The 20084-nt window shown below is 43.5% G+C and overlaps 1 protein-coding gene across 1 annotated transcript in view; it reads left to right on the top strand.

Moving 5' to 3' along the window:
- Nucleotides 1-15984, top strand: part of ofcc1 (orofacial cleft 1 candidate 1) — a gene marked incomplete at both ends in the record, with an annotated part of 80482 nt that extends 64498 nt beyond the window's left edge. Inside the window, 3 exons of the mRNA XM_079292341.1 lie at nt 10000-10197; nt 15546-15687; nt 15911-15984. Coding sequence (XP_079148467.1) covers nt 10000-10197; nt 15546-15687; nt 15911-15984 — 414 coding nt within the window. The remainder of the gene's footprint in view (nt 1-9999; nt 10198-15545; nt 15688-15910) is intronic.
- Between the last annotated feature and the right edge of the window lie 4100 nt (nt 15985-20084).

Here is a 20084-nt window from a genome sequence, read left to right as displayed (position 1 = left end):
AGTTAAACCTCTGAATGATTCTGTATTGAGAGTCCTGCGAGTGACTCTCACCACCTGTTACAACGAGACGAAAAATCATCACTGTGATTAAAACAAATGGCATCATCAATCCCCAAAACAAGGGTGAGGTCATCCTGTAATCAGGGTTCATTATTCTGGCCAATATGGTTATTCTAGTTCTGTGAACACATGGCAGAGCCCACAAATCTCACAAGGTGATGCATTTCACTGTCCTCACAATCACACCACTATAATGTCTCCTCCCATTTCTAAACAGGCCAACAGTTCCAGCAGCACAGAGAGAGAGAGAGAGAGAGAGAGAGAGAGAGAGAGAGCGAGAGAGAGAGAGAGAGAGAGAGAGAGAGAGAGAGAGAGAGAGAGAGAGAGAGAGAGAGAGAGAGTGTTCCAGTATGAACTCGTCGGTGTGAACAGTTTAATTACAGGGAGTGTCAGCCCCATTGCTTAATGTGTCCCTCACAATTAATCCAGGGAGAGGATGTCATTATCTACCAAAGCCTGGGCCTGGGCAGGCTTTTCTGTCAGAAGGGAAAGAGGGAGGGAGTGAGGGAGTGAAAAAGAAAAAGAAAGAGCCTTTGGTTCGCAGCCTATATGGTCATCCCCTGTGTCACACAAAGGGATCAAGCTAAGATTCTTGGAGGCTGTATTTCAAAACATTGTGTTCTTCGTATGTTTCGGACACTCGCCTCTTGTGACTCCGATAGCGAGGAAGAGATTTTTTCATAATACGGACTTCGCCCTGTCAGCTGTCAAAACATTTCCAGCTGGAGGAGGTTAAATCGATGGCAGCTTTTCACCACTTTTGAGATGCTTCTCCATCTTCCCTTTCTTCCTCTCATCCTCTACCTCCCCTCCTTCCTCCTCTGTCCTACAGAGTCCCGGCCTGTTCCCTTGCCAGCCCGTGATGTGAAACAGAAGGCAACAAATTGGACCGTTGACGAGTGAGAAAAGAGTTACACTCATGGAACAAACAGGAATGGGACTTATGTCTGTTCCAGAGGTTTTGTGACCAAACCACCTGATATAAAATGTGGATGAACCAAAAGGTTTTATTGATTAGTCTTACATGTGCTGACCAATAGGATGTAAGTATTATTGTGGAAGAGAATTATGTCAGCTGGAGAAATGTTACAAGGGATGCATCACATGAAATCTTACTTTGCGTGCACACATCGGCAATTTTGCACGTAACGCCGGCTCAATCACACATACGAAGATGCATTTTCAGCCTCTGACTCCACAGAGGTTTTACAGCTTGAACTTGACAGATCTGATTCTTTGTGACTGTCCGGCGTCAGTCACTTCTTTCCCCCCTTTCTCCCTTCCTCTCCTTTAAAGAGTTTGACCTTGGCCGCTTCCTGCGGCCCGCAGGGGATGAGGAAGGTCTGGTGATTGTGACAGGTGTCGCATCTTAACAGACCCACATGACATCCCGAGGAGAAATAGACATTTGGAGATTTTTATTTTTTTTTCATAAGGGTTTCACTCATAACCTTAAAGAGACAGTGTGTGTGTGTGTGTGTGTGTGTGTGTGTGTGTGTGTGTGTGTGTGTGTGTGTGTGTGTGTGTGTGTGTGCGGCGTACCACCGATTCTCCAGCTCTCATTTCGGTTATTGGCTTGGATACTTATCACCTCCAGCCTACGAGGCCTGATTAGGTTGAAGCTACTCCAAAGTCAAATTTTGGATATCAAAGGCAATGCTCAACTTTGACATCTGTCTGCAGCATCTTAATATGAAGCCTGGGCTCCTGAAGTGTTGAGAATTGAGCTCAACGTCTGAAAGTACATGTACCAGTGAGAAAAAGAAAAAAAAACGTGTTTTCAAGGATTTACCAGAAGGGGGCTTGTCTACAAACACTGTATTTGTTGGTTGCAGGCTAGTATTGAACTACAGTATTTGCAAATATAAGTGTCAAGAGAGGCATTTGCTTTAATGTGCATGGCGGCTGCATATGCTTTATTTATTCTTAAATGAATCCTTTATTCCATCTTCTTGCTAATATCTTAACTTGCACAAAAGTGTTGTCATTTTGTTTGCATCTGGCCTATGTGTGCTAGTGTGGCAGGGTTGAGCTTATTACATATTTGCAAGTTGAGTCATTGGTTTCATCATGTTTTAATCATCCTTGTATATTGCACACGTCATTTCCTTTGTTAAATTAAAGTTGCAGGTAAACTTTAACGCGCTCCAGCACAAACCTGGAAAAGTGATATCCTTCGGGCCCAGGGTGAGTGAGACATGGTGTGGAAGTGGAATGGGTGACTATCGGAGTTGTTTGCTGTAGGCTGGGAGAAGGCTTTATTTTTCTGCAAAGAGATTAGTAACAGTGAATTATGCACATCTTATTTTCTGGATTATCTCAGGCACTCAGAGATATTATCTCACCGGATAATCTCCTTTAAAGTTGTTCAGTTCTGACTGTAAATATAGTCGTTGTTGCTTGTTCATCTTTTCTCGAAGTCCAATTTGGTGTCTGCCACTTTTGGATGGAGTGTGTTGTTGCACACAACCGTGATAACTCAAGTTGAAATATGTATAGCCAATGATCTTTGCTTTAATACGCACGGTAATGAGAGGAGGGTGGATGAAAGCTACTCTAGCGTACTAGCCATTTCATCACTCTGTGTGTGTGTGTGTGTGTACATCTGCGTGTGTCCCTGCATGCAAATGTGAATGGGTGGCCTGTCTTGTCCGGTGGTGCGGTTAACCAGACTCAGACCTTTGCCTCAGCCAAATCAGGCCCAACGCAGACAGTGTGCATCCATGCCATGTTCAAGCTGCTCCAATTATATCTGCCAACCGTCCACATATTGGCCAAATTTACAATAATAGCATATCTATTTCCATTCTAATGGCTGACATTGCTTGGCCTATCCATGCATGTATGTCGTGGTCTTTTATGCTTTGTGGCTCGGTCTGTTCCCAGCCATGTGCAATGTGCTGTAGCCTGTCCTGACCTTGTATGTGGTGCATGAAGCCAGCGCGTGTGCATCTGTGTGCGTATGTGTGTGCGCCCATTAATATCTCTGTGAATGAGCATGTGCATTTGGACAGTGTGACCCCTGACATACGAAGCCTGTGCATCTGTACTACAGTATATGTGCCTATTATTTAAAACTTGGCGTGTGAACCCAGTGCATGTGTGCGTGTGTCCATGAGCTCGGAGTGGCACTTGTGTTTTATGTGTGTGTGTGTGTGCGTGTGCCTACATGCAGTCTTTGTCTGTGGCGTGAACCCAGTGCTCAGCAAACAGGCATTGAGCCCAGGCCAGCTCTGACAGACAGCGTGGTGGTAGTGGGGGTGGAGTGGAGGGATTGTACCTCTATAGCTTAGAGAGCCTCTGCACAGTACACACTCCTCACCCCCATTTCCCCTCCCTCCCTCCCTCCCTCCCTCCCCCCACTCCCTGCTGCCTAGCCCCAAGCGCCCGCAGGCACTGGAGATGCACGCATGCGTTGCCTCGCACTGTGTGAGGCTTTTGTCTGCTTGTGAGCGTGAATGTGTGTGTGTTAACATGTAGATGAGTGTGTGTGTGCGTGTGTGTGCGTGTGGATGAGGATCTGTGGACAAAAGAAGCAACCATGTCTACCTCTTCTCTCACTTGGCAATACTCATTGACGCTCCTCTCTTCTCTATCTGTTCTAGTGTGCCCACTTTATGTTTATGTTCTGACTGCTTTTTGTTTTGGATTGCACAGAAAAATCGGTGTCAAATGGAAAACGCCTAAATATGTTACAGTGACAAAATATATACAACAGATGTAACAAGATAGGCCACAGAAATCAACGGTCCGGTTTAGTATAGCTTCCATGCGGTGGTTGATGGAGTTGTTATGAGCAGATATGCCATTTCTATCAGGCATACAACTCAAAATGCTGATCTATTATCACAAAAGAATATTTGGTTCAACAATCCCAGCATCCCTAAACAGTTTCCATTGTCCTGAGATTGTTTTTAATTTACATGATCCAGAAGAATGTTCCTTTCCCTCTTAATCTTAAACCAGTCATGAATGAAAAACATCATGGACACCTTGAGGCCTCATCCATTGCTGTGTGAGTTGACTACCTGGTTCCTCCATGTTTGTGTGAGGCAAGCCTGGCATTGCTGCATATGCTGCAGTGGTCCAGATGGGCCCACCAACAACCAGAGCTGCTCAAACAAACCCAGACACTTTTCTGACTCAGATTTGGTTAATTTGACACATCAAAATGTATGAACAGAAGATTGGCTAATAAGCAGGTGACTCTGCACCTTATAAAACATTCAAAGGCTATATGTGAATCAAAATGATTCTTTCTATATAGGATGCACTACTTAAGGTCTAGAGCCTATAAAGCCAAGTCCAAAAACAGATAGCACCATCCAAACAGCCATGGCCAAACTCAGCCTTCCTTCACTTCCTTACTCCAGCCTCCTCCAGGTATTAGCACTTTGCCGCATTCAGCCCTCTCCTCACTACAGCTATGAATCTGTTCTCAGCCAGAACCAGCCACAGCCCCATCCCAAGTACCAGGTGCAGAACCAACACCATTCTCTGTTTGTTTTTTCCCCCCAAATCTAAACCTACATCCCCCACTCAACGGACCTCCAATCTCGTCCCTAGTCTCGGTCCCAACCGTAGTCCCAGCCACAACAGGGGCTTCCATGTACGACTGACACATCAATAACCAAGCCTGTCCGCCACCCAGGCAAATTCAAATGCACCTGTCAAAGTGATGAAGCACCCGCCCGCAGGGAAGCATTGTTTACATTTTCACTCCAGTCTTCGCAAAAGTGAGATTCTAATTATTTTCACACTGTAAATTAAAGCCAAGTGGGACAGAACTACAAACCAAGAATGATCATGGAAGTGGCAGGAGAAAGCCCCAGCCGGTAAAGGGTTGGAAACTGAAGAGAGTGTGTGGATGGTGGACAGAGGGATGGTCAGCAGCTTTTTAAGAGGAGAGATAGCTAGAGAGACAGAGAGGCGAGAAAAGGGAGGCATTCACACAGGCAGTGCAGCAAGTCTCACTTCTGTTGTGCTCATTACAGACGAGGTCTGGAGAACTTCAACCAACTGGAATACATTATGCCCTCACATTTCATACATAATAATTTGCCAAAAAAGTGCTGCATTATTTTTCATACCAGTGGACACGGAGAGAGAAAGAGAGAGAGAGCGAGAGAGCGAGAGAGAGAGAGAGAGAGAGAGAGAGAGGTAGAGAGACGGAGAGAGGGGAAAGATTTAATTAGTCCATGGGAACATGCAAATGGAAGGTAAAATTAGACAGAGGAAGGGAGACCTGGGGAAGAGAGAGTGCACGAATGGTAATGATGGCTATCTAGTTTGGATCAATCATTAAAGGATCGGGGGACTGACAGGCCTGTTCGTGCCCACGCCTTAGGCTCCTGTCCTGGACAGTCGCCAGCCTGGCTCAGTCTGCCTGGCCATAGAGACTTCTCCTTCTCTCCTCCCTTCAGTTCAGTCACACACACACACACACACACACGCACATGTACATACAGTGTGTGCTCATACATCACACACAAATGCATTCAAACACACATGTATACTCACACTCCCAATAAAAGCTTAATATTTAATGCCTATGGATAGCTCACTCTGGGGCCTTGTTAGTTTGTGTTTATTAATCAGCGATGCGTCCCCCCTTCTGGTAGTCTTCTCAAAATGGTGGATTAAAGCGCGCATGAGTTAAACACGGGTGAGTTTGCTCATTCGGCATATGATTGCTTTCGCATTTTGACACAATGCTTTGATTACCGTTTGAAGACGGCAAAGTTTTCCACATGGGGTCAAGTTTTGGAACCGTGCCGGACGGCGGAAATGTCCTCTTTTAATAACGGTCAACTCTAGACACCGTGTTTATGTACGACATGTAACACTATGGAGGAAAATGTCAGACATTGATATTTGTGACAGTCAAGGAACCTACCCCAGACACAGCTATTACTAGACCAGTCTGTCACCCAATGAAAAATGACTATTTAATTCCCAGAAACTGTCTGCCCTCTTTTTAGCTGTTAGTTGCAAGCTAAAATCCTAATTTAGGTATGAATATGGGTCACTTTTTTTTATATGTAACACAAAAGAATATCCTGTTTAAAAATGTAGCGCATTTATCCTTTTGTCTCTGAGGCAGTGTTGGCCTCAAACTAACAAAACAGCAAAGGAATTCCAAATCCATCTCATGAATGACATGTGCACACACTTGAATTTAAATGATTGACAGGTCAGTCAAATGTTCTTACAAGTCACAGTGCATTTTTAGAAATAAAAGCTATCCACAGACGCCTCTATTTAAGTGTTGACTGCTTTTATTCTGCATTCATATGTGGTATGTTGTGATTTGGTTGGTGTGAAATCGCATCCTCTCCCAGAAAGACAGGCAGACTATATTTGTGAACCATGGAGCCATGTCTGCAGCTGTGCCATCTCCACTTCCTGTGCCCCTGTCCCTCCCTCCCCATTATTCATGCGCATTTGCGGTAATGTCTACAAATCCTGAAATTTATGTCCCTGCTGGAAAACATGGTTTGCCGTTTATAGTCCCCCGCTAAAAGAAATAAGGCCCGTCTCTCCTGATGCAAGTCAAGGGACTGATGCGGACTCTATCAGATTTATAAATACAGACCCCAACAATAAATCCCGGCTTGATTGGGTTTGAATTGGGTTAGCTCACTTGAATGCTATCTGCTTAACCCACAGCTGGCCTGTCTGCTCCATGCAGGCATTGGACCTAAATCAGTCACTTAGTGCTATCAAATGGAACAATGGTGGAGTGGAGAGAGCACTCAAGCTAGGGCTAGAAGCCAGGCTAGCACCATAACGCAACACAACAGACCAGAACCGAGTAGTGTAGAGCAGACAGGCCCTCTAATGCTCTTTCCTTTTTTGTGTCTCAGCAATGATGCATCCTGAGAGCCATGGTGCATTGCATGAAATGGCATCACCCAAACCGAACACACAAACACCTTTTCAAGCTTTTGTCTGGTCTTGTCAACTGGATTTCACGTGCTAATTAGCGTAGGATGGTGGCATGGCTAACATTGAAAAAAAAATCTATTTTCATGCAAGCCAAAATACATACACATGCACAGCACACTGGGGTATTTAAGCAGGTGTGTGTAACCAAAGTGACTTTGAGTACAGCGGCTGAATACGTGGTGTTTCTATCACCACTGTACAGCTTGGTTATAGGCACACTTCCTGTGGCCAGCACAGCGGGAAAGAATGCTTTCTTATTCGGTTCTCTCCACATTTGTCACTTTAAATGTTTATGATTTCTGACTTTATGATGAACAAGCTGAGGACCCCCATATAGGAAGAGATCTAGGATTTTCTGCACACTCCTATTTGTGTTTCCTCAAAAAGAAAAAAAAAACAGCAAATCAACCTACACACTATCCAAACAGAGTGATTGCTGCCTAGCAGAGGTGCTGATTACTTAAGGAATTCAGGTAATCAGTTTTCCCCAGTGTGAGCCGAGGCCAAGCTAGAGGCAAGGCGCAGTTGAGGCGATTTCACTAATGAGCGTCTTAATTAGCGTTGAAGAGATGCATCCCTGCGTCCCCCCTTACACACATGCACACACACCTAAATGTTCTCAGCTGCTCCTCTCTCTCTTTCTCTCTCTGCACTCGTGACTCTTTGACATTTTGACAATGAGGTCCTTTCTACTCATGGGGCTGCCTGGTTTGCAGTTTATGCAATGTCTCTAATTACGAGTGGGGTAATGGCTCCCACTGTTTTCTCGGTGAAGTGCCTGGAGTTGTGTTTGGCTAACTGTTTGTAAGTGTGGGGTGACAGCGATACACCACCAAATTAAACCTCTCCTTCAGCTTGACCCTGCTACTGACGGCCCCCTGAATGAGTTTGCCTTTTTCCTTTTTCTGTATTTTTAGACGAATCATAATTACGCAGCCAATTGGAGGGTCACCTTGGATTTTAGAAACCACTTGAAAAACGTCCTCTTTATTGCTCCAACTTTGTGTGTGTGTGTGTGTGTGTGTGTGTGTGCATGAGGTTTCCGCTGTTTGTGAGCGAGTAATTGCAGAATTGCGGCAGTGTATGGTTGATTGCGTGCAGCGTAATGTCTCAGGGAGACATCGATTATTGTTTCAATGTATGTTTTAAATCTCCTTTACTTTTGCCTTTATGCTTTTAATGGTTTCATGTGAAGCACTTTGAATTACCTTGTTGTTGAAATGTGCTACACAAATAAACTTGCCTTGCCTTACCTTGTTCCGAGTCTGTGGTGTAAAGGTTAAAGTTTGAATTGTGGCCCATGTGGCTGCCTATAGCACATGCAGGTACACATACAAACACACTCATACAAAGTATTTTACACACACACACACACACACACACAACTGAAACCATGCACTCACTGAGGCCTAAGAACAGGGAACTACCTCTGCCTGGCAGTCTGGAGCATGAATTGGGATTTACGTAAGGCACAAAGCTGTTTTGTCATCTTGTCATTACATTTACTCTCGGAGCGTATGGAACTCTGTCTTTGAGTAAATACGATGATGTATAAGCTCTACCGTGATGCATGTATCAGCACACATTCAAACATTCACCGGCAGACACCATCGGAGTGGGAGAGAGCTTCCATGATCTTCACACATGGATGACTTCGAGTTACATGACCTATATAACATGTTACACGCTCCGCTTGCTCCCCGTGTCTCACCCTAATACAGAAGGGCAGCGCATTACAGGTGTGTAAGCTCCCAACAAACACACACACACACAAACACACACACACACACACACACACAAAGAGTCATAAACAAGCCAGCCAGCCGGATTATGTATGCATGATCACCAACACAACCTGTCTCTTTACCTGCCACAGATCAGGCCCCATAGGACTCATGCACCGCTAGGAATTAGCGTGCTGGTGTACTGTACGCCAGTGGTGCTTATCTGGTGGCTGCAGTTGTATGTAATTAAAATGAACATCTCAGCAGTTTACAAGGTGAGGTTCAGGCTGATTTTAACATGATGTACATGGGTTTTGTTAGGGTTTAAAAACCAAAAGGATGAGAGCCTGCAGGCCGCAGGGACTTTTCTGCTGCGAGCTTCCTAGAGCTTCCTAGTGCCCAACTATCAATAGTAATGTTCTCGAGAACAGAGACCACACGCACGCATCTCACTCACAGGTCTGAATTCAGGTACTGAAAAACGAGAGCGGATGTGGTCTGAGGAATTCTCTCCAGAACAGTCTCTTATGTGTCATAAAACGTGTGACTGATCCTCCATTGATCAGTGATTGGCTCCATTCGAATTCTGTCCCCTCCCTGGATCGATCCTTTAGCGAAACAGCTTTGCTCCTTGCAAAACATTTCTTGACTCCGCCTCTGGTCAGTTGTCCTCCCCACTGACCACATCCTCCATTTGCTGCATGTCCCACCAGTTTCCCTGACTGACCCTCAAACTATTCTTACAGTGTTTTAATACCTTTAGTGACTGTACTTTTATGATTTAATACATTCAATTAGTTAATATACTGTAACACATAATATCTTCTATAAGCAAGAATATTGTAAACATATTGTGACTAACATATGATTATTGTGACACTTCTACTCATCAATAGGGGGGTTATTTAATCGTACTGATAATGTGTTTAATGCTGAAATTCTCCACAGTTTTCTCAATGAAATAAAGTTACTGACACTTGTATTTGTGTAGGATTTTGACCGAATGTGCCGACTGTATATATTTCACATGCACTCGACATATCATCCCTCTTACTTCCGTCATTTCAATTCTATTTCAAAGCATTTCTTTAATATCCTCTCAGATTTTCCAACGACAGAACTTGTCAATGCAATACTATTCAGCAGCCCACCTTGAAGCCTTGAGTATCAGAGCTTTCCACAAACTTTCGGACAAACGTACAACAAAGACTTTTCCCTGCCTGCTCTCAATCTATCGTTATCTCCCTTCGTGTTTGTGCATGATTAGGTGGCGGTCTATGACTATATCTGGACAGTGGAAGACCCACTGGCAGGCGCTGCAGCTCCTACCGACCTCCCAAGGGAGGGTGCAGCTCGACCAGAGGGCGAGACCAGCACCCATGTGGCAGTCTACACCCTCTACCTAAGTGGGCTGAAACAAAGATACAGGCACTTCCTCCGACAACCGGATGGGGCTATCATTGAGGTGGGATATGAACATCTTGTATGCAAAACATTTTGACAAAATACTTCAATTTACAATGAATTCACTGCAATATGAAAAGGGTACTTTTAGAAGTACACTGTATGAATTAACTGGCCACAAATAACATTAGATAGAGCACATATCAGCTGCACAATCCTCTAAACCAGTTGTTTTCATGAAAGAAAATAATTTCCATCTGCGTCTGGATCTGGTCAAGCTGAGTTTTGTACAAGGCCCTTCTCCAACTGAAGTTTGCAACTTAAGATAAAGACAAATGAAGAGTGGAGGACAAAGAAAGAGAGAGGAAAAGGGTGGAGAAATGAGTTGGAGGTTTGGTAAACACTCCCTCCTTTCCTCTCTCCTCTCTCCTCTCTCCTCCGTCCTCCTTTCTAAGAAGGGGAGGGCAGAAATGGATGCATAAAGTAGTTCCTTATTCTGCTTTCTGAACAATAAAAAAGACAACAGTACAGCTCTGTGGTCTGAAAGGGTGAACAACCATGACAGATTCCATTTTCTTTCCTCGGGTAAAAACAGATTTGAAATGATTTCTTCTTTTCAAACCAAAAATGTCAGGAAGGATTTGCCCCGAGAAACAAATGGAGACTCAGTTCATCATGTGAATACAACTGTTCCTGACTACAACTAAGTCAACAAAACTCACCTTTGCCTACGTCTCTTCTGCCAGTAACAGCCATATACAATCTACATGGCATGTTAAAGATCCCAGCGCCTCATTCTATGTAACACTTTGTGTTGAAATGTAACTTTTGACAGCAAAGAAAGCACACAAGGCTGCCTCGCTGCGCCGTGCGTTGTAATTATTGCCACATTTATTTCGCTCCTCGTCCTTCAAGCACCTGCGAGACAGGTCAGAAACACACGGATCCACCGATTGGTGCCTCATTAAAAGTAGTGCTTTGTGACTCCTGCTGCAGTCGCACAAAGTCATTCCTTTCCTCAATCATTTCTGTCAGTCGCCCAAGAGCAACCTGGATCATCCCAAACTAAATTAATATTTTGATGTTTGAATGTCAGAGGAGTGAGGAAGGAGGGGGGTTATAGGCGCTAACAATTAGCTCTGAGGCTCTTTTGCGTTCTAATGGTTCTCCGTCATAATTTGAGTGATGGTGAGCTTATGTGAGTAAACACACAGCATGGTATATTTATTACTGGTGTCGCACTGTCTGGGTGTGTGTGTGTGCACATGTAGCCTCTAGACCTGTGCATAGCAGATGAGACATCTGGGTGGATTGTTCATAGCCAAACAGCACACAGTCGTTGACACAGACAAACGCACACAGATCTTCACTTCTTGTGGAAAAAAAACCTGTTATGAAAATATCATACACAATTGCAGATGCCGATTTAGTACACACACAACCCCGACACCCGAAACATTACCTAACTGGGTAAAATAATGAATTCCTGCCATTTCTGCTGTCTAAAATCATTACCGCTGTGCTGACTCTCTATTCTAACTGTGAAGGGAGTTTCATAGAGGCCACCTTAAGTGAAAGATAGGTGTTACTGTCCTTGGAAAAAAACACACACACACACACACACTCTATCGCTCTGTTGCTCTCTTTTCTCACACACACCGTGTCCCTTGGGTGTTGCTGTCTGTTCCTTGCAACGTAACAGGCAGGGACGTCCAGTAGCAAGAAATGCCGATGGCATCCTCTTTCACCCGCTGGTAGTGGGGAGCGATAACACCGACGATAACACCGACGCGCAGCATCGCCGAGAGAGCACTATGCCGTTCCCCTTGGCCTCGCAGCGCGGACCCCCACTTTACATATTCAAAACTAATCCTCTCCTGAATATATAGACTGGTTTTTCTTTCTATGGCTAGAGCAAGATCCAGGAATCACCAAAGGGCATCCCCAGCACTCGGAAGAACACTTGAGCTGATTTTATTAGTGCTTTCTATAATTCTGGCAGCGGTACGCACACTGTGACAGGGTGCTGTGTACAAACTGGCCTTCAGATGTAAGGTGACAGCTCCTCGGAGAGAAATAACAGCCGTGCAGGCACTTCTACAAAAATTAAATAGATTAAAAAAATATATATAGAATGAAATAGAAAAATGCTCTACTACTGCATGCGATGCAGTGACCATAGTGATGCAGAGAAGTTGCTCTCTGTTCTTTATTTATGACATTTTAAAGCAATTTTTATGGGTTTTCCTGAATAGGCTTATTACTATATTCACTTATCCAATAGCACGTTTCATGGTGATGTATTTACACTGCTATGTTACCAGATTAAGTATTATATAGCAGGAATCCAATTCATTTTGGCAATAAAAAAATAATGTCATTTGTTTGACTTTCAGCCAAATATGCTGATGTATGTATGTATATAAAAGCCGCTGTGGAAATATCAAATGTATACCTATCAGTATCATTACTTTTTTATCAACATGTCAATTTAGAACATGTAGCCTACTCTGCACACTTTTTGTTTTCTGCTTATCATTATGAGTAGTAGTATCTTCAATATGTTCATTGTTTTATATATTCTGTTGTGAAATATTGACGTTGTCTGCGTAGATGACAGTTGAAATAGGACGACAGTGGCAAAAAGACATCATTCTACTGTGTATTAACATGACTCCTCTCTCCCCGTTAAGTAAAAAAAGACTAATCCTACTTAAGGAGTCTGTTTCCATTTACTGAGGAAATATTGACAGACGGCTCATTTCCTTTAAAGAGCTCTGTTGTCTCAGGCAGTGTCCTGGCCGCCAGTGCCCCGAAGGACCCGCTCCTCCCTTAGACTAACATGACCATAGCTCAAGGGGCCAGATGCTCTGCAAAATACACGCAAATTTACATCCAAAATGTGTCTAAACGAACACATTAAAAAGCAAGTCCTGGAAGAAGTGCCCTGAGCTATAGACACTGTTAGACACTGTTTGAACCGAACGGAACAGCGAGGTGTGCCCTGTTTGATTTGCTGGAGAGTGAGAAACATGAGCAAGAGTCATGAGAAACTCAATATTTCTGTTGTTTATTCAGCCATCATTGAAGCAGCAATGTTGACTGAAAGTTTTTTTTTTTTTTGGTCTTTCGGTGTTGCATCGTTAGCGAGAAGTAGGAGCGCAGTGGTAGGAGTTGTGGGTGTGGAGTAAAAAACATAACGATAATGAAGTCTTTATTGACTTGCATATTGAATTCTGTTTAAAGAAAGTTAATATTAATGATCCATCATATGCTCCCATTCAGCGCGTTGCCCAGGGCAGGTGTTTGTAACATTGACCATGTTGAAGGAATCTTCTCGCTGAATCACAACAATACAAAAAGTTAAAGCTACGTTCCCATCAGTGTGCTCCAATAAAAGACATTAAAGGTAAAGTGAGGTGTAGCTTTTCAAACACTCATTACCTATAAACAGATGTTCCCCAGCTGCCAACTCGCAAAATGCACTGCTGACAACAACTGTTAGGGCCGAAATTATGCAGGGAAATGCATCTATATAACCTAGGACCTTCAGAGAAGGCCTCATAACCACTCTGTCTGAGGAAACAAGATGGCTGATGTTGAAATTAATGCAGGCAAAGTCATTATCTTCCCTCCTAAAACCACAGTGGGTTTATGTCCCCCTGTGTCGTTTTTTCTCCGGGGCTAGCATTTAAGTGTCGATGGACTTATAAAAAGATAGGACAAGCCAACTGTGCCCCTTTTGTCTCCTTTCCTCCATCTGGGAGGCAGCAGCATATGCAAGAACTGGCTCTGCTTCTGTAAAACTTCCATTAAAGATGCACAACTAAGGCTCTGCCAGCTTGAATATTACCTCTCTCCGCAAATTATTTATGGCTCGGAAAAAACGCTGATGATGAGCATCTCCAGCGACTTGTATAAATAAAAACACTATTCTCTGCAATTTCAGCTGTGTTTAGTTTTTCTCTCCCTTTTTTTTGGGGGGGGGGGGATGTGCTTAACCATTTGCAGAAACAAAAAGTATGCAGTTTATTCACATCGTAAGGTTTTAAGTGTACGGTATTTCATTATCACAACCTCAGCAGGGAGGACTGTGTTGTATTATGCATGTTTTGTATAATTAAGGAGAGGATATCCCCTTATAGTTTGTCGATTTTCATAATAACGGTGACAAAGCTGATGATTGCGATGATAATACTGACGATTGGTGATGATCAGAGGATATGAGAAATGGAAGGTGAAGTACAGCGGGTTGTCCTTTCGTGAGGGACACCTCATCAATATTGACCTAATTTATCATGCGGAGAATATGAAGAAGTTAACCTTTGGAAAAAATAAAAATAAAACACCTTGCAGCAACATTAATTGACAAACCGCATCAACTCTCCCTCCTACCCCTCTTTTGTAATTACTCTGCTGCACATTTGATTGCCGCTGCGGAGCTGAGGACCCACGCTTCATTTGCCGTGAGGTCATCGGCAGCCCTCAGAAATATGAATATGATTTATACAGGAAGTGAGTGTGCTCTCTATGCGTTGTGAGTGATGTCTTTTCTGCATGTGGGTGTCTGTGTGCGTGTGTGTGGTTACGAGAGACACAGAGAGGGAGAGAAAGAGGGGGGGGGGGTGTCCTTGGCTTCATACTGTATGTTGCATGAGGAGATTAATGCCTCCCTGGCAGCTATATCTGCTTAGCAGGAGGACTTCTCCAAAGCACATTGCATGTAATTATCTGACAGGTTTATACTAGTTTTAGATAAAGAAGCACGATGTGGCACATTTTTCAAGTTTGCTCAATTGCTGCTCTATCTGTGTAATTTGCAAATTTAGAAAAGTGCCAGCCTACCTTTTAACGACTTGATGCTGTTGTCATATTTAGAGCTGATGAATGTGTGGAAAGAATGCAGACGTCGTTTTGAATGAACCCATCTTTGTTTTTGTTTAAATGTCTGCTCATTAGTTATTTGAATGCATTTCCTGATATATTTATAGCTTAATCTTTCATTTGATCATGGCTTATACCAATGAGATTTAAGTTGCATTTCATATCGCTGTACATACAGTAAGTAGGCCAACACCAGAGTTGTGGGAGCTGTTTCCCCTCTGGGACTGGAGGTAGTGTGTCATATAAAGTCTCCATTTCTGCTTCTCCTCCAAGTTCACTCAAAGCACCAGGACAGAGGTAGAGACTATGCATGACAACACTAGTCGCAGGCCTCGAGCAAAATAGCAGTTCTCCTGCCAATCTCACTCACTGTCATCCAAGTTCAACCTGTGCTTTGAGATGCTTGATGCATATACGGCCCCCTTGGGTGTCCGGAAACAGTCCATGCACTGTTCATTTGTTGTTTAGCTTCCGTTCATGTTGCCCTGCTGACTCCCGCGGGCCGTGTGCGTTTTTCTTCTGAAGGTGATTGGTGACGTGGAAGGGTCAGACAGGGCAACCAGGATGGTGCCCTGTATCCCGGGTGAGGCCTCGGCCATTCAGAGAGAGGACAAGGAAGACACGAGTGCCCCGCACCAGCTACGGAAACGGACGAAAGTATTTGGGCGTGAGTGTTACATTTCAGAGCACACAAAGTACACATTCAATAGTCCTTATCACCTCACCTCATCTCTCTCTCACACACACACACACACACACACACACACACACACACACACACACACACACACACACACATGTGACCTTCTTACTTGTGTAAACCTTTTTCCTATACCTGCTGTTTGTTCAGCAGAATTTGCACAGTTTCATCAGGTGTTTCGTTCCCTCAGGGTCCAATCGTGTTGAGCCAGTAGGAGGAAGTGGGTGTGGCTCCAGTTTTGCACTTCAAGACCTCAACCAATGAAACCAAAGCAAAGGAAGAAATAGTTGGAGCCTAAACTAATGTAAGTCATCTCATCAAGCGTCTGTTTGACTTGAGGCCTCTGCAACATACTGCAGTAGTTGTTACATTTCTTGAATCATTTTTTGCTTTTTGTATAGTTGTAGGATTTAAATATCAAAAACACTGATTCAAATGTGCTGTATTGTTGCCGTCAGCTGGAAAATGTGGTACAAAGGATCTCGTAAACTTTTTTCAAGAACTTTTTTTTCTCAGTATGAAATTTGTGTAGCAATTCCAGGGTACAACACCTTTTTACAGCCTTGTTGAAAGTGGACTCATCAGAATAACAGCAACCAAAGACAGTATTGTAAATTGTTTTGTTCTGTCATCCCCCAGCAAGTAAACACAAATAGTATTTGTGAACCAGTTTGTAACCTAATAAACAACGTCCAGCAACACTTCCAGTGAATGCAGGTCGTTAGGTGTTCGGCGCTGTCTCAACACGTTGAAAAATGAAGATTCTAAAATTCACTAATCAGAACACGAGTGATAAAATATCAATATTGGCCTCACATTAAGCAGGATAATATTCAGGCCGGCTTGATTTGTATTGAATATGTGTCTGCTAGCCGGTGCTCAGTGTAATGAAGTGGCTCACAAATCAGGCCATAATGGCTGCCTACTTACACATATTGCTTAATTAAAGGTTGTGAGCTTATTAGCATGTGTCTCTGGCACGGGGCGCAGGGAGATGGGAATCGGGACTGATGTCGTTGAGGGCCAGGCTTTAAAGGTTTTATAGATGGCTAACCTATCATACTAAAGCCATAGCCCCCACCCCTTTCCCTAAGATCGGATCTTAATAACCTGTCATTTTCATTGACGATGATTCGCCTTTATGGGCAGCCATTACAGATCAAGTTCTTGGTCTTGTTGGATGGCGATAGCGACCATTCGCGCCCGTCATTACCAGAAAAACACACCTTGAAGTTGCGTTTCACCTCCGTGTTTAAACCATCCCAGCCATGGCCCGGGGGTGCACAGTGCATATGGACACACATTCTCTCTCACACCTAACGCCTCTGTTTCTGATCATCAGCGGCTCTGATGGAGACGCGGGCCTCCCCGGGCCTGAAACATTTAGATAAATTAGACGACGCGGCTCTAGATTTATCAGTCCATCTGCAATACAAACTGAGGAAAGCACAACATGTCGGCATAATTACACAGGGATTGCATTGATTGTTTGTGTCCACTGTGTGCCAACGCTCAACAGATAATGACGTTTTGTTTAATTTGGTGTATTTTCAGCATTGGCAGGACGTGGTAGACTCTGGTGTTGCTTCCTGTCCTTCTGTCTGCCTTTGACACTCGCCAGAACCTATAGAGCTAATGCCTTCCAATTAGAGATCACTCCATTAACAGTGACAGCGCTACACCCCCCAATTCAATCAGCCCCCTAATGAACATTAAGCAGAGACGCTGGCTCTGAGATGACAGAAAGCTCTCTCTCTCTCTCTCTCGCTCTCTCTCTCTCTCTCTCTCCATTTGTCCTACCTTACTACCTCTCTCCCTATCCGTGTTTTTCTTATCCTCTTACCCAACTCTCCCGTTCTTTTTATTTCCCCTGTATGTCTGTTTTCAATAGTACAGTATGTGTGCAACACGATGTTGGCCTCAGAAGCAAACTCAACACAGCTGAAACGCATACAAATAGCTCTGGTGTGTTTTGAAGTGTTAAATAAATCTATATTTGATGATTTTTTTTGTAATATACTCCTGCTTTTTCTCTTGTTTGATGTTTTCTGAGAGTATCACCAACTCTTCAGTTCATCATCAAAACAATGCCCTCTGCAATAGTTTCCAACTGGGGCCAGACGGTGCAGATACGGTGGGGGCAAAGGTATTTCAACGGTTCAAATATTTGATTGTTAATGACAAACACCATTTCGCCACGATTTAAATTTCAAATTGATCCCTGGGAGCAATTATTTCTGGGGGAGAGAAACACGCCGCTAGGTCTCTGCTCCGCACATTTGCTGATTTAAGTTAAAAGAAAACCTTTTTGCAGAGCTATCATAAGGGAGCTGCAACTTTTTGAAGTAAGTGCCTGCATCTGCTTAGAGCCAACCCAACCTGGGATGTTGCTGGAGAGTGTGAAAAATCGGGGGGAAAATAAAACATAAAAAGAAGAAAAAATAACACTTTGTCTAATTCTATATTTATGTAGCCCTCAGCTTGAGGTGTTCACATAAAACAGTTTGTATTCAGAAGTGCTGCGGTGATCGTTATGCTGCACGTTGAGACCGGCGACTCTTCTGGCACGGTTGGCGGGTACAGCTCAGCCTGATTCATTTGAATTAAAGTTACCAACGAAATAAAAGGGATTCAAATTCCCACTTTTGCTGTGTGTTTTTTTTTAAAGCACATACCAATGCATTTCTTTTGATGAAGAACTTTGTACATTTACTGCGTTTGCATATACTTCTACTCACCCAACTTTATTTGTGGCATCTTTTTGTTTGATGTCGAAATGTAATTGTGTCTTGTACAGAGTGGAGGGGCTTGCTGTTCTGATGTTGTTTGATCAGAGGAAACAGAATAGTATCCATCAGGGAAGTCTGACAATTAAATGTCTGTAACCTAATGTATGTCTTGACTTCTTCTTTATTCTTCTGAAAAAATCTCAACCGCTGTTTTAACATACATTTAAAATGTAAGAAAATAAAGACTTTAATTTGTGATTTGTAACTTTTGACTGTACATATGTGTGTTTTAGGGCTCTCTTCATTATACCATCTTTTATTAATAATAATAATAATTTATACAAAGGAAACTCACCTCAGATTTAAGATTAGACCAAGCCAGTTACATGAACTACGGTGGCATTTATGTCACTGTGGTCGAACAATAATACACAAACCAGATTTACATTCCAGACCTCTGTCAGGTTTTCCTGCCCAAACTGCATTCTTCTCCACTGACCCCGAACATGATTTCCTGGTGCTTAAGCCGTGGAAAACACACACGGTCGGGGTGTGCGGAGATGTCAACATCGTGCCATATTTCTGTGGCATCTGGATAGATCATGTGCCTCTCTGCACACACATTTATTTATTTCTCCTCTTCCAGAGCAGTGTCAGGGAGGCAGATGTCCTGCTCACAGGGAAAAAAATAATAATTTGCGGTGAAAAAACAGGGTGGGGAGGTGGAGGGGGAAAATATATGAATATGCAAATCTTGTCACATTGTGGAACCTTGTAATGAGTGGGAAATGTTGTCGCCATCTTTCATTATGCAGAGGTCATTGCTTAATGCCAGGCAGCTGGGCCCAGCTTCTCCTCTCTGCACTCCCCCAACACCCCCAACCTCTCCTGTCATCTCACAGCAACTTGAACCAAACTACAGCCTGGCACGAACAGACACAGAGGTCACAGACGCACATGCAGACACACACACACACACACACACACACACACACACACACACACGCACATCTCCTGCAACACCTGCATATTGCTGTTGGAAGAAAACCCTCAGTTTTGTTGATTCTTATCGTCACTTGATGAAATTTAAAAAATTGTTCTGATGTAGATATATACTCCACACATCACTCACAGAATGGATGTTCCGTAGCACTTCGCACACATACAATCTCACTGGCTGTGACAAAATGACAAGTGAGAAAAAGAAATGGACTCACATCAATCCTCCCGGTAGAACTTGTATGGATGGTTGTGTGCCAGTTTTTGTTGTTGTTGTTGAAAGCTCAAAAGTAGGCACAGCCATCATTTTGTAGTTGTTGTTGTTCCTTTCCTTTTGATCAACCCTTTCGTGTTTTGTCGATTGCTGAGACAGCCCGCTGCTGTTCTGTCTCCTCTCGCAACAGCTTTCGTGAACATTTCCGCTGGCGTCTGCCCGACAGTGAGCTATGGGGATAATCACTAGGTAAAACCCGTCTCCCTCGCTCTCTCGTGCACTCTTCAAATAATCCCGGGTTTGAATGCTAAAAATGTAATGAACTTCACGGTTCATTGTGCTTGACATTGCTTAATTAATGGGTGCGTTTAAAGTACATAGGGCCCCAGTAATTGATTTATATGCATGATTTGCACATACAG

Source organism: Melanostigma gelatinosum (genome assembly GCF_949748355.1).
Source record: "Melanostigma gelatinosum genome assembly, chromosome: 20".
Lineage (NCBI taxonomy): Eukaryota > Metazoa > Chordata > Actinopteri > Perciformes > Zoarcidae > Melanostigma > Melanostigma gelatinosum.
The sequence above is the reverse complement of the archived record's forward strand: the minus strand, read 5'-3'. Positions and strand labels throughout refer to the sequence as shown.